This window comes from Cynocephalus volans, chromosome 6 (assembly GCF_027409185.1).
Source record: "Cynocephalus volans isolate mCynVol1 chromosome 6, mCynVol1.pri, whole genome shotgun sequence".
Lineage (NCBI taxonomy): Eukaryota > Metazoa > Chordata > Mammalia > Dermoptera > Cynocephalidae > Cynocephalus > Cynocephalus volans.
This window is the reverse complement of record NC_084465.1, coordinates 66,964,345-66,979,303: the sequence shown is the minus strand read 5'-3', so window position 1 is coordinate 66,979,303 and position 14,959 is coordinate 66,964,345. Positions and strand designations below refer to the sequence as shown.

At 35.5% G+C, this 14,959-nt stretch overlaps 1 protein-coding gene across 1 annotated transcript in view; it reads left to right on the top strand.

The window, feature by feature from the left end:
- The window catches only part of CALCR (calcitonin receptor), a 53,971-nt gene that overhangs the window by 2,609 nt on the left and 36,403 nt on the right, over positions 1-14,959 (top strand). The window contains exons 2-5 of the mRNA XM_063098873.1: positions 4,421-4,574; positions 6,976-7,086; positions 12,055-12,167; positions 14,186-14,277. Coding sequence (XP_062954943.1) covers positions 4,421-4,574; positions 6,976-7,086; positions 12,055-12,167; positions 14,186-14,277 — 470 coding nt within the window. The remainder of the gene's footprint in view (positions 1-4,420; positions 4,575-6,975; positions 7,087-12,054; positions 12,168-14,185; positions 14,278-14,959) is intronic.

Sequence of the window (14,959 nt, the reverse complement as noted above, 5' to 3'; positions counted from 1 at the left end):
GACCATTTCTCAAAGTTCCAGACAGAACAGCTATTTAACTGTTCTGTCTGTACAGTAACTACCTATAACCCAAAAGCAGGCTGATTGTCCTACATCAGAGAAGGAACTGCCTAAGAATATGGCCATTTCAAATCAGATTGCTTTCCTCTGGACTCTATGATTAATGTGGATGAAAACTTCTAGAATGTAAGCTCTTTGAGGGCAGGGACTTTGCCAGTCTTGTTCACTGCTGAATTTCTACAACCTAGAGAAGTGCCTGGCATGTGGGAGGCACTAAAAATATTTATTGTCTGAAGGAACCGGTGATGTTTCAGCTGCTGACTACCGCTGTTGGTGGCAGCTTGGTGGTCGTATGTGTGGTGCCATTTACTTGAACTTTTAGGAATGACATCCCATATACGACAGCTAAACTGCTACATAGGACAACAATTAAGAGATTGTTTGTTTGTTGAATAATGATTTGAGATGGTTTGTATGGAAAACTTTGGACACTTGTCTTTATTCAGACAACCAATATGCCCTTAATGTCTCATTTCTGTCATCATGTAAGCATAGAGTCATAGATTTATTTAAATCCCCCAAATATATAGTATAAACATAATGCTTATCATAAGTAGAATATTTTTAAGTCTTTCACATTGCTTGGTTGTTTTACGTAATCGCTACTGTCTTTATTTGCCTCTTTATTGCTGAAAATAATACCACCTCACTAGCAATTTTTGTTTGCATGAAATTATCAGTGAAAAGTTTAAAATGTTTAATAAACTTTATGAAATTTGTATATGTGTTATTTTTAAGCAGTAATATTCCATGATTGGAATATATATACAGTATTTATATATCTATATCTATGTTTTCTGATCTCTATATCTATCTCCTTCTGTCCATCTATCTGTAAGCACAATGCTCTAATATATACGTTATTTTAGGAAGAAGGTTACTGAGACATTCAGCTACCACTGGGAAGATTCCATCTTCAACACTCAAGCATGAACAAGACCAGGAGCAGACTCAGATTATTATGGCTCGTCTAACAACAGAAGTTCTGATTTCTCATTCTTTCAGTGGTGAAACAATCTCTACTGAACCCGGCTTCAGACCAGGTTCACTGGAGTTTGTTTCAAAATTGCAAGAATGATAAGATTGAAGCTACTGTCATCAGCATGAACTACACCTACTCTTATTCAGATGGTTATATCTCCACATTTCTGATGTTAAAACTCATTAAACCAAATAAGGATGTAACTGAGAAAACAACTGCAGGGTTTTCCACTTGATATTCTTGGAACATACTATTTCCCCATGGCTTCCATGAATTTGCAACTAATGCAGGAACATTTCTTAATTGGTTGTCAGCCCTATAAAAGACAATTCAGAATGTTACTTCTAGAAGGAAAGGCAGCCTTAAGCAAAATAGTCCTTAATGTTTAATACAAGTGACAAATAAAATTTATATATATATCATATTCCACCTTCTAATATGATTAGAAGATAGTGAGAAAATGGCCCAGAAATTAATAATATATTAAATGATAATTCTCATATCAACTGAAGCATCTAAGAATAGAGCCACAAAAGAAGAATCTAAAGTAGATACATAAGCTGAACCAATTATTGATATCTCTATTGTGAGGGCACCACAATCCTTCCTTGCTTTGATGGTTACATGATGATTAGTGGAATTTTTAAAGCACATACACACATTCGTCTAAATGTAGGCTAATAAAATATGAAAATAAGCCTTAGCATAAAATCTCTTCAACATACTTTTTTTTATTATTTTCATAAACCATGTTCCAATTCCTAGAAAATTCTCTTCCTAGAGAATTGGAGCATAGTTTGAAAAAAAATTTTTTTAAAGAATTTTATTGCTTGATTCTTTATTGTTCACAATTTCTGGTGTCAGGAAAATATTTTATACTCCTCGACTACAAGCTCCATGAGAGGAGGATTTGTACTTATTTTATTCAGCACTGCATCCTCAGCATCTAGCACAAAGTTTGTTTCATCCAGTTCAATTAATATTTGCTGACAGATTGATCTGAAAACCAGTGAGAAAAAGAGTCATATGTCAACAGAATTGTATTTAGCTACTTCTGGTAAAGGATTTGCACAATTTTAATCATTTTTATGAGTTCATTAATTTTCTTCCATCATAAATTCGAGACATTAAAATTAGAAATATCCTAAATATTTAAAGAACATCAACTTTATTCACAGTAGGTGTCCGTATAGAGTTGTAACAGTATTGTTATAATGGAATAAGTTTTCACTCTTTTCTCTGCTAGCGATGTCCACTCAGATGGCTTTCAGGCATCTCCAGAACAAATCCAAACCAGAACTTTCCTTCTTCACCCTAGTAAGGTTTTCCTTTCTCAACATCTCCCCTTTCTTCCGTTTTTTCCAGTTACATAGGCTAAATAGCTGGACTAGTTGATTATTATTGTTCTCCATTCCTTATATAGTATTCAAGTACACCTTCAGGTTCCTGTTACTTGAGAAGGTGCTGAGAGTTGCACTTTCTAGTTGCAACATGGGATGATCTAGTCCAGGCCTTCAGCTTCCTGGTTGCCCTCTCCAACTCTACCCTGTGGACATCTGGTGCCTGCCCCCTGAATGTTACTGAAATTATCCTTTTGCTCCTTCACTGATTATCACATTTTGATAATGTTTATGAAAATCATCAAGCTGTTCATGTTCCAGCCACTTTGTAATAGTTTTCTTGCTCCTATCCTCACAATATCCATAGAGGATAAATAGTCTTATTTTACAAATGAAGAAACTTAGACCTAAAGAGGTTCCTAACCTGCTCAAAGTGACAAAACACTTTGTTTTTAACTTTTTTTTTCTTTCTCTCTCCCTTTTTTTTTTGGCTTTCAGGGCTTTGCATTATCTGCCTTTCCTCTACCTCATCTCTTATTCAGGCACAATGGTTCCCTCAGTGTCTCACACATGCCATTTCCAACCTCTGGAACTTTGTGCATTCCTTTCCATGCATCCCAAAAGCCTTCCCTCTCCTCTCTGCCTCTTCAGACACGACATTCATTCAAGGTCCAATCCAAATTCTACCTTGAGTCTGTAGCCATCCTTGACTCTTTTGTTCCATATTCTCTTCCCACTCTGAATTTTTATTGTATTATGTGCTGTACAGCTCATCATGTAGTGACATGCTGTCATGTAGTGACATGCTGTCATGTAGGACATTCACAATGACACATACTGGAAAACAGTGAGGCTCTGTCATGAATGGCCTGGGTATACAGGTCAACCTAACAGGAATGAGCTTTGTTTTAGAGACTGTAGGGAATATAGAACAGTACATACACTACTTCTGCCATCAACACACTTGGGAAAACTTCAATCTTGGAATAATTTAGATAAATAAGGCCAAATAAAAATATGTCTCTATGGGTGTGATAGAGAGAGAGCAACCAGTGTTCCTAGCTTCAGAAGACAGAAAGTCAGTGCAAGCTGAAGTTTGCAAGTTTTCTCCAAAAAAATCTCTCTGCAGAATGTGGATAAAAAGAAATCACAGATTCGAGCACCACTAAAAACATCATTCATAGCCACAAGAGAAATTGAAATCTATACAAACACAAGTAAGAAAGAACAGTATGACAGTGATCTTTTTAGACACACACACATGCACACACGCACGCACATGCACATGCACACATACATCAACTTTGACAACAGAGGCCAGTGATGGTGATGGTGATTAACTGAAGCTGAAAAAACTGTCAACCTGTACTAAAAATGCAAATGTGCTGAGAGAAATATTTAAGAATGACATTGATTTTCATCATTGAAAATAAATTGCCCTGTGTAGGTCATCTGCTAATAAAACCAATTTAAAGAGATTAAGGTCAATTATGAGAGGCAGAAAACATGGTTTGTTTGTTCTATGGAATAAATGGGGTAAATTTCTGGTACTATGCATAATCTGAGCACAAATAAAATTTAGCTGAAAGAATCCAATAAAAGAGCATATTTATTGCACTATGTCTATTTTTTAATAACATTATCCATGATTCTTAAGCATTTCAAACAAGCCAAACTTGATTTAATATTGGTATTTTTTGGAAATCAGGTTATTTGCATTGTTTACTTCTAAACTTTACAGTGATAATAAAATTAAAACCATCCTAGATGATAAAGAGGTGTGTGAGTGTGTGTGATTGCTATTCATATTCAATAGTGAAAGGAAACTAATGCAAATATAAAACTTGCAGGTAGAATTTGTAGATGAAATGTAAATACACTTTTTAGTTATAAAGCAAAACTATTCTACATGGATACCATGAATAAGTGTTGCTTATAGAAGCAAAAATAAACATTTTCAAGATTTGATTGTCTCATTTATTTATGTGCTCACCCATTTCTACTCTCTATAAGTAACTGATTTTCTTTTTCAATACAGCACCCAACCCCAATTCTTCCCGCCTTTTCGAATCAAACCTTTCCGACAATAGATTCGGAGCCATTTCTGTACATCGTAGGACGAAAGAAGCTGTTGGAAGCACAGTACAAGTGCTATGACCGAATGCAGCAGTTACCCCCGTACGAAGGAGAAGGTAAGAAGGACGTATGTGAGCACACGTTTGAAACATCATTAAAGACTTATTTTCTTCCATGAATAAATACGTGTTGAATCATTTCAATTTAATACGCCAGCAGTTTTCACATTATGGTATGTTTGTGTATTTCATGCAGTAAATATGCCTAGGTTCTTTGCTCAAATTAATCTGGTGGCTTTTTGGCTAACATCTGCCCTCATGACAAAATTACTGCAATAACTCAGTATCCACACCTGGCAAGCAGGAACAATCCAGGACTAACTGAGAAAGGGGAAATGGAAAATGGTGGGCAGAGAATTTGCCTGAGGTGGAACCTGTCAAAGCCCTGTCTTGTTTGGGTTAATTAGCCAGGATCTTCCCTTAACAGTCATTTGGCTGGCAACCCACGCTATTCCTTCTCTCCTTCTACCCCCAGTTCCCAGAAGAATTAGAAAAAGATGTCTCCTAGGCAGGTATTGTTTATCCGTCACCTTTTCTAGAATGCTCTCTATGACTGCCCAAGTATTCTCAGGGCTAAGTATATCCTGTTAGCTATAGAGGGCCCAGAGGAAAACAAAAGGGACAATGTGATGGCCAGGTGTTGCAACATCCTTATACAACCTTAAACTCTGTTACTACGCATGGTTGCTTTCAAAGTTTAAATTTGTAGTTCCTATTTTCAGCGTTTTTCTTTAAACAAAAAAATCAAGTCAATTGAAAGACAGATGCACATTATTCTTCTGTCTGCAGTAGTTTCAGTGTTTATAAAGAACTGCAAAGGCATTAGATGCAACCCTGCACAAAGGAGAAACCATTTCTTTGACACCAATGAGACGCTAGAAACACAAAGCTGATATTTTCAGAGACCAAGTGAGTGCAGTATCTTTCCTTTTAGTCTTAGTCACCTTGGGAGGCTGACCTAGTACTATGGTTATTATTTTTCTTTTAAATTGTTTTAAATTTAAACAACTTGTTTTTTTGAGAACTTCTTTCAAAGCATGAGGTTCATTCCTTTGAATACCTTTATAGGGGTAAATCTTCATGTATTAAGGTAGATTTAATTTTTAAAACATGAAGAAATCACTCGTAGCCAATGTTGATGAATATATAAAGTGATCAGACTCAGTGTTATTTTATTCTGTAACAAAGTGCTGCAAATGCATCTCTAGTAGGAACTTTGAACAATTGCATCACCCTCCGATTAAGAATGGAACTACCCAAGGTAACCCCTTTGAAGGTTAATGGTTAGTAGGGTCCATATGTTTCAAGCCCCTATAGACTTTTAAAGACAAGTCTTTTTCCAGGGGTGAAATTGCGTTTATGTTCATAAGAGTTCCCTTGTAGCATTTCTGAAAATATTTTAAAGGGAAAGCTCTTGGGGGAAAGATTTCATACATATACTATGTGTGTCTTTCGAGAGACAAATGCATAAAACCCTACAAAAAATGTAAATTCCATTAGTCATAGGTAAAGTTAATACCTTTATTTTGTGGCTGTTGCTACTGTCCTTTTTAATATTTCCATATCTAAGTGGAAAGTCCCAGAAAAAGATATGCTCAGTTATCTATGCACTGGTAAATCCTGCTGAGGATTCCACCATTTTCTGACAATTTTCAATCATATCTTAATTATCTCATTTAAACCTGCACTCCCAAATAAAACATTTAGTGGTGAGAACCAAACTTCCAAGGACAAATTCCCTGCAAAAAAAATTCATTTACCTCAGTGAATTCCAAGACATTATTGTTTACAAATAAATAAATAAATAACAGATTGATTAAATGTAACAGGCTGATAAACTTTGCAAATCTGTTCTTTGAGAGTATCCCACTCTTGAAATTTATTTCAAGATTTTGAAGAATTAATTGGTGTCATGAATTTGGTCAAGTAATGTTCTTGTACAGAATTGCTCTTCAAATCCTTACGCTAATAAGGGTGGGGAAACTTAACATATCTTAAAGGAACTGCAAGACTTCATAATCTAAATCCAATTTCCTGGTTGGATATTTTAAAGAAGGATAAAGAAGTTTCAGGAAGTAAAAACTTACCAAAACACTCAAAACCCATTTAATTAACCACCAACCTATGTACCTCAGATTTATGTGCTCACTTACAATTAAAGAAATAGCAGAGTAAAGTGTAATCTTTGGTGCTGCTTGCTTTTTGATAAGATCAACTTGGAACCACCTACAGAATAGGACGAGAACCCTGCCTGTTAGCCAATGAGATAATTTGGTCCCAGATATGCTAAGGCTTTTTGAAACTTTATTTTCAAAATAAATGACTTTGGCTCAATTGACATGTGGGCAATTGTGACTGAAGTAATGGGTTAATCTACACGTAAAATTGTCTTGGGATCAATCTTCTCTTCTAGTTAAATCCACATGGCTTCAATATTAATTTCTTTCTAAATGGCCAGGTCCATATTGCAACCGTACCTGGGATGGATGGATGTGTTGGGATGACACACCAGCTGGAGTATTGACCTATCAGTTCTGCCCAGATTATTTTCCAGATTTTGATCCATCAGGTAGAGTATTTTCATTTTATATTTTTGCTATGAAGCTTTTAGAGTTTTCATGGTTCTGAAAAGAAAAGGAGGTATAATATGTATACACCTAATCATACTACACATTTTAGCACATCTTGAAGTTTCCTTAATCGAAATATTACTTAGTTGTACAAATACTGCAAGTTATCTTTATTTAAGTCATATTGCTGGTCAGTGTGCATATTGCTCTCTATATAATTGTGGTTTATAAAATTAGTTTTTCTAAAACTCTGTGAATATTTTTATTTAAATATGAGTTTGTTTGCTTTTTTTAATTTTCAATTGTCTCGCATTAGGTGACTTATGCAAATACTTGCTCTAGAATTTGCATATGCTACTGGGCTGGTGTAACATGCACAATAGAAATTTCATATAACCTTGAAAATTATGTAAAACTGTTCTTTATAAGAGCAAATAAATCAGAAAATAGTCATTCTACACACCAGATTTCTGTTCCAACAGCAGATTATTAAAAAATGCTCAGTAAGTAAGACTAGTATTGTAACAATTGGTCATACCAGTACTGAGCTTTGTGCCCAGCTTTACATGAGCAATTGACAAATGCGTGTTAAGTAAATGAGTAGCACCAAATCACTTTAGTTATAAAAGATCAGAGGAATGCTTTTCACCGAGGATCGCTTTTTATTTTTCAAAATATTTTCGTACATATTATTGCATTTTATACTTACAGGATTTGACACAAAACTGCAAGTGAACCCAAGTCTACTGAGCCTAACCCTTTCTATATAAGCAAGTACAGCAGTTTAAAAATCATTTAAAAAATAATACTTCTCAGTCTCCACACAAACCTGTGAAAGTTGAAATACTTTTAAGGGAGGACACATTACTCCTTCGGGCCTCAATCTTGTCATACTGGCATGGTTAGAAGTTGGCCTGAAATGCTCAAGCAGGGTAAAGGTCTAGGAATATGAGATTCAAAGTGAAGTGAGAAACTAGTGAGTCAAACTTATATATCTTAGGATTGTCAGGTATCCAAACAGGTTGGAGGTCTAGAATTCAAGACATTCTGTGGTTAGTGCTCAGGAGCAATGCGGGAGCATGTAGGTTGTGTAACAGCCTCAACCGGAGACTAGGAGATGTACAGGAGTGGAGAATGGGATTAGGTAGGTAATAGTGATAAGTGAGTGATTCAAAAATTGACTGAGAAGCTGGGGAACTTTAAAAAAAAAAAAAAACTCTGATGCCTGGTACCATCCCAGAGATACTGATTTAATTGGTTTGGTGTGCAGCCTGGATATCAGGATTTTAAGTTCTGCGTGTGATTAAATATGCAGCCAAGATGAAACAGTAATAAACAATGAAGGCGGTCCAGATAAGAAAGTGGCCAGCACCAGGGAGGCTCACCCAAGTGCATAAGTAGCTGTGCCAGTGGGAGGCAGAGCACAGCACAAGATGTGTCTGATGCAGGGAATGGAGGAAGGAGGCTCCAGAGGGGTGAGAGGTAGCAGTAGCCCAGCTCTAGGAACTGTGAGTGTCAGGACCAGGAGGGTTCTGTTTCAAGAAACTGATAGAAAATCTGTCCCATAGAAACAAATCTGGGATTAAGATACTGAAAAGGGGTATAAATTTAAGTTATAAAGAAGGCCTAGATGCTAAATTTAAATGGGATCAGCTACAGACACAACACAAAAGTCCCTGTGAAAGAGTGAGATTTGCTCCCCAGAATAAAGTGAGCCTGAGCCTGCAGAGGGTGTTTAAGTAGCTCTAGAATCTCAGAGCAGAGATAATGAATTTATCCCTGAGACAATATTTGGAAGATGCTTTTTGTGCTTCCTTCAAGGATAAGATCTCATTTGGCCCTGAAACCAAATTTCCACTCTGGAAAGACAGAGGTAATGGAAGTAGGATTACAGGGGGCTTCTTTTAAAACCAGTGCAGGCCAGCCACTTCTGGTAATTCCCATTCTGATGAAACATTTGGTATATGAAGAAAGAAAGGGCTTTGTGCAGTGTCCCAACTCAGAGCTACATTCCTGTAAACTCTACCTAAATGCTATTTGGTGATAATCCTTCAGTCCTTTATTGACTCTTTGCAGTAAATAATGCTTCATTAATCTTGATTTGACAACTACATTAGAGGTAACTTGATTGGCACAAAGAGCTGTTCTGCAATTGAGGCTACTAGGCAAGTTCCAAAGGAGCAATGGACTCTTGCCAAAGTGGCTATAAATATTGACTAAAAGGCAAGGTTTTGATCAGCAAAACAAGGATTTCCAAGCACAGATCCATCTTTTCAGCCTGGTTTTCAGATAGAACCATCGCAGTTGGGGGATAATACACTTCACAAGAAAAGCATGTCTTAAAAATATCTATATTCAACAAACTGAAATTTGTTAGTGACACATAAAACACTTTAATGAAATGTCAGAGGTTTCATTTCAGAAAATGTGCTTGGTAAAAGGCAGGTAGTGGAAGAGTGAACAGCATTGAAATTCAAGAGACTGACAGTGTAAAGGAATATGCTAGAGGGTAAAAAGCAAAATTTAACAAGGAGGCATTTAGTGCCCTGCACTTGAAGTCAGTCAATCAATATTAATGGCACAGAGCCAAGATGGTCAAAATATGGTTTAGGACAGTGATTCTCAGCTCTGATACCCTTTGGAATTGGTGAACTTTTTAAAAATGCTGATGCCTGGCTGCTCTCCAAATCAAAAGAAGTTGAATCTCCAGGCCTGAGAACCTGTAAAAACTTCCCCCACGTGAATATAGAATGAGACGAGCATGCCGTACCCGTACCCTTCATGGATCAGACCACACCTCAAGTATTTTAGAGAGAATTATCAATATCAAAGCACATGCACAGTCTCCAGGCTGTGAGGGGACAGTAAACTGGGTGGTCTGAGTAACTGGGGATATTTGGTTTGGAAAGTGAAGACTCAGTAACCATAATTCTTTCTTCAAATATTGAAAAACCTGTCAGGTGAAGGAGGAAAAATTCTTTATAGTTGCAACAGTTACAACTATAAAATGCCTAGATCTAGACTTTAGTTAAAATGAAACAAAACAATAATATTTCCTACAGTCTTGTCCATGAGTGGAATGGACTTCTTCAGGAGGAAATCCCCTCCTTCTGCATCCAATGTACTTCCCATACATGGCGACATAACTTTGTTAAAACCAAATTATATTCATTTTTATTTTAAAAAAACTACTTTCTAACAATATAATAAAGATGAAATGTTACTATTACAAGCCACTTTTTTAAAGTTGCAAGTAAGCTTAGAATGGTCATCATCAATAAATAACATTAGCAAAGTTGACAGATTTTCAGTGTCAATTTTTCTGTGTTGATTAATGTTAACCCTTTTTCAAACATTGCTAGTGCCCAAAAGTGATGCTTGAAATAGGTTTTGTTCAATGGCTATCTCAGCAAATTCAGTTTTCAATTTTCTATTTAACATTGTAAAAAGATTTACATAAAGCAACGATGGTTCTAACAGCTTGCTTGAAAATATATTTTACTTGAAAAAATGTGCTCTTTAAGATCCACTGTAAATAATTGTTGGAGCAGATATACAAATAAACCTACGATTTGTAATTTAAATCTTGGTTTTAATTCTTGGAGATGTTTCAGTCAATGAAAAATGATGAATTTCACCTAAAAACTGCCAAAGACAAAAGGATTTTTGTACAAGCTCTAAGCATACCAACTAACCAAAACTACTGATATTTCAGCCAATTTTTTTAGCATGAGTTGCTTTCTTCACCTTTAAAGCAATGGCAGTGTCCAGTGATTACACTTCTTATATAAAAAATAAAAGCCATATATTAAAGGGTTATAAGTAGGTATGACAACATTTTGCCTTTGTCAGCACAAAGAAATGCTTCAAAAATATTTTCCCCAAGTAATTATCAAAGATCAAAACTTTATGAAGTTTCTAAATATACTGGTAAGATCTCTGCATATTATATCAATCTAGAATTGTTATTTGATCTCTGGGGCAAAAAGAAAAAAAACACATTTAGGGGTGCCTTGGAGAACTAGAGAATATTTGAGTAATTCAGATAAAATTTGGCAAATACCTTCATTATAATGCTTACTTGTTCATTATTTCTATTTTATTTAATTCAACATAATTGTTTCCTCTAATTGCTTAGCCAATTAGAAGGTTAGAATTTAAATACTACTTTGCAGCCACCAAAATTATTTCTAATTTTTGAAGTTGCTGGAATGGAACATAGATAAACATGAACATTTATGGGATTTTACCTTCCAGAATCCCGGTACCAAATTAAAATATCATAGGCCCATATTATGATGGCAAAGTGAGATTTTTTTAAACAATCCAGCTACATTTTAATTCCATTCAAGTACTATTTCAGTTGTTTGCTAAAAACATGCTAGTTTTAAAATGTATTTCACTTGCTGGTGCTAATGTCTTGACAGATATTGTCTCACTTTTCAACTACGTTTTACTCATCCCCCTCCCCAGTGTATATTGTTTTGTTAAATTTGCAATTCACAACCTTATGGACTTTACCTAGAATCTCAGATATATACTCAATTGATAATCAAGAAAAATACAAGACAAAGAAAAGTTTCATTATTTATTTTTGACATAGAGCACTTAATAGAGGGTCTGGCACATACTGAGTTATCAAATGGGTTTTTTTAATTATGACAGTTGTTATCACTGACTAGTATTTTAGTGAAATTTTCAGATTATGGCTTATCCCCAAGGGAACTTATTGTTTTTATCAAGTTTGGAACATTATTTTGTGCAGATACATGGACACTGCCAAAAATATAAAATTCAAGAGCACCTGTGTAATACGTGATTCATGGTAGTCTCTATTGACTCATATTTATATTCAAGTTCTTATAAAGTGATTAACACTTTGGAATGCCTTTTAAGATCTAATTTACTATTTTTCCTTCTTGAGATATTGAGACATTAACGTAATAACTCTTATGTTTCATTAACAGAAAAGGTTACAAAATACTGTGATGAAAAAGGGGTTTGGTTTAAACATCCTGAGAACAATCGAACCTGGTCCAACTATACTATGTGTAACGCTTTCACGCCTGAGAAACTGAACGTAGGTTCTATTTCAGATTTCAGTATTGGTTAAGAATGTCATTATTTGTACATGGAAATAGAGGCATAACTGTAAAATACCTGCTACCAAGAAGCCAACAGATTTTATGGAAAGAAATCAGATGATTACCTGTAAGTTCTAAGGACTCTATGATGTGGCTTTAGAGAAAATGACACCTCGCTTCCTGGTTGGCACTCAGTGTCAGTGGGAGCTCCAGGAACAAATGGAATCAGGCCATTTATACACAAGGAATAGTCCACAGAGCAGATGATGGGATTCCCTATGATGCCAGAGATTAGCAGCATTTCAAGGGACTCTCTAACATCTCTCTCCTCCTGGAAGAGTTCCAAAACCACGGATTTTTTCATTGGTCACAGCTAACGGTTGCCCCTCCCCCCAGCATTGGCCATGACCTTAGTTTTATTATTTAGGAACCCCTAAAGTGGGGCTTCTCATCAGCCCATTGATTCAGGTATGGCTGTTTAGATTACTTGTAGTAGGAGTCCATTCACAATTTTTAGTACATGTATCTAACTGGCTGTTAAATATTTTGAATACCACTGCTGCTTAAAAACATTCATTGAAGCCAGGGCAGGGGGAAAAAGCCAGATATTCTCTCTTCTTCGGATGCATCAGAAATCTGAGAAGATCACTAAGTTTACAACCAGCTTCCTCACCCTGCAGAGCTGGGAGAAACAGTTGGTTAACGTTTAGCTCTCCAGGGCATCTCTGAGCAATCCTGGGGTTGCAACACAAACCTACTATAGGCCTGTGTACTAATAATTGCTAAGTGGGAAGCTAAACACATATCAGTGTTTTTTTGTTTGTTGGTTGGTTGGTTGGTTGCTGTTAAGAAGCTTTAGGAGTATAGAAAATTTTTCTTATATTAAAAACAACTCAAATAAACAAAAAAACAATACAAACAACAACAATAACAAAAACAAACAAGATGAATAGCATAAGACAGTTGACTAGAGGGACACCTTGTCACAGCACAAGCTGAGCATACCAAAGCCAGTTACCTCTTCACACAGTGCTCAGTCACTCCTGAGAAGCAGATGCCTGTCTACACCCTAATGAAGAGCTGTTTTCTTAATGAAGTCTGATTAAAATGGCATGTCACTGAGTAAGGAATTTCCTGAATGAGTGCTGATTATGATTTTTCAGAAAAAAGAATTACAAACATGTTAACTGAGCTGCTAAAAATACTGCAAGTCCAAATAAATAATTCTCATATTGCCATGTTTGGCTTTCTCACCTACCCTGGCCACATCTAACAAGGAAATAAAGAATTTTAAGAAGAAATACTACCCTCTAGGCACCTAACGTAATGATTAAAATTCTTTCCACAAATATTTTGTATAAATATAGTAAAAATAATTGAAGATACCTACCTAGGATTTATTTTTTAAAAACAAAACTTCTAAGATGCAAAAATGGCATTTAAATTATGAGCTGCTGATTTAATCTTACGCACTTAGGCAACCCTATTTCAAAAGAATATTTTTTTTTAAAGGGGGGGTACTCTTAAGGCAACTGAAAGAATATGAATGAAAGTTGGATAGATTTTTCTTAGAAATGAAGTATATGGAGATAAAAAAAAATTCTGACAGAGGATAGGAGCATTGATACATTTCTCAGTTAAATATAGTATTTTAGGTGGCAAAAGTACTCTAGACCCCAGAAGTTAAAACCTGCCTAGATCACTTACTGGGTTTAGGGATGATAATTTTAATATATTTAAAATTACTTCTGAAATATATTTTTGATTGAGATTTAATTCATCTCAAGGAACTTTACTCTTCAAAAATAGGTCAATTTATTTCCATAAAATGACATGGTTAAGATTAAAAATAATTTCATTTTCTGAAATATTTGTTATAATTTTAGCAGATTATTTTAAAGGAGAACATTTGTTGATTTATACTTATATTTAGAAATAGAAATTATTTTCTCTCTTTCATAATAATTGATTCATCTATTTGTTTTGTTTTGTTTTGTTTTAATTTTTTTTCCAGAATGCATATGTTCTGTACTACTTGGCTATTGTGGGTCACTCTTTGTCGATTTTCACCTTAGTGATTTCCCTGGGGATTTTCATGTATTACAGGTAAGCACACTTACAGCATCTGCTTTTTATTTTCTTCTTTAAGTTATTGGAATAAATAGTAAATTCTGCAAGAGGGGTTAGAAAGGGTCTTTTGCAAATCATAAGAAACATGCAATATTGGGAGCCATAAAGTAAAGGAAAAATGAATTGAGCTAAAATATGCAGTTTTATCCTGTTTCTGAGGAGAACAGGATAGATTCATAGCATTTTCAAAGGCAAGATGCTCCCTTTCCAAAATAAGACAGTCCTGTGAGCTCATAAGTATGCTGTGGTGATAGGGTAAAATTCCATTCACCAGGACTAACATTGCTGTAGGTACAGAGAAGAGGATCCTCCATCTGCTATTACCCCCACTCTAATGTATGAAGGCTCTGGCTGCAAGTTCACATGTACCCTGAATAATTATGAGCTGTATCACAAGTGGATTTGACCAGAAGAGAAATGAAGTTGGTGAGGCCATGACAGTGGTTAGCTAAGGAAGGAAGATAGGTCCTGAGTCTGTCTTCTGGTTTTGACTTACTCAACCAGGATTAAGGAAAATCTCTGGAAGAAGATGGCCCACTATCCAGTGCCAGTTCTTTGCCCTTTCAAACCTGGTACCGTTAACTTTAATTATCTTCTAAGACACTGTGAGGAATAAAATTCCATTAGCCTTTTATGAGAATTCTAACATCTATACTAG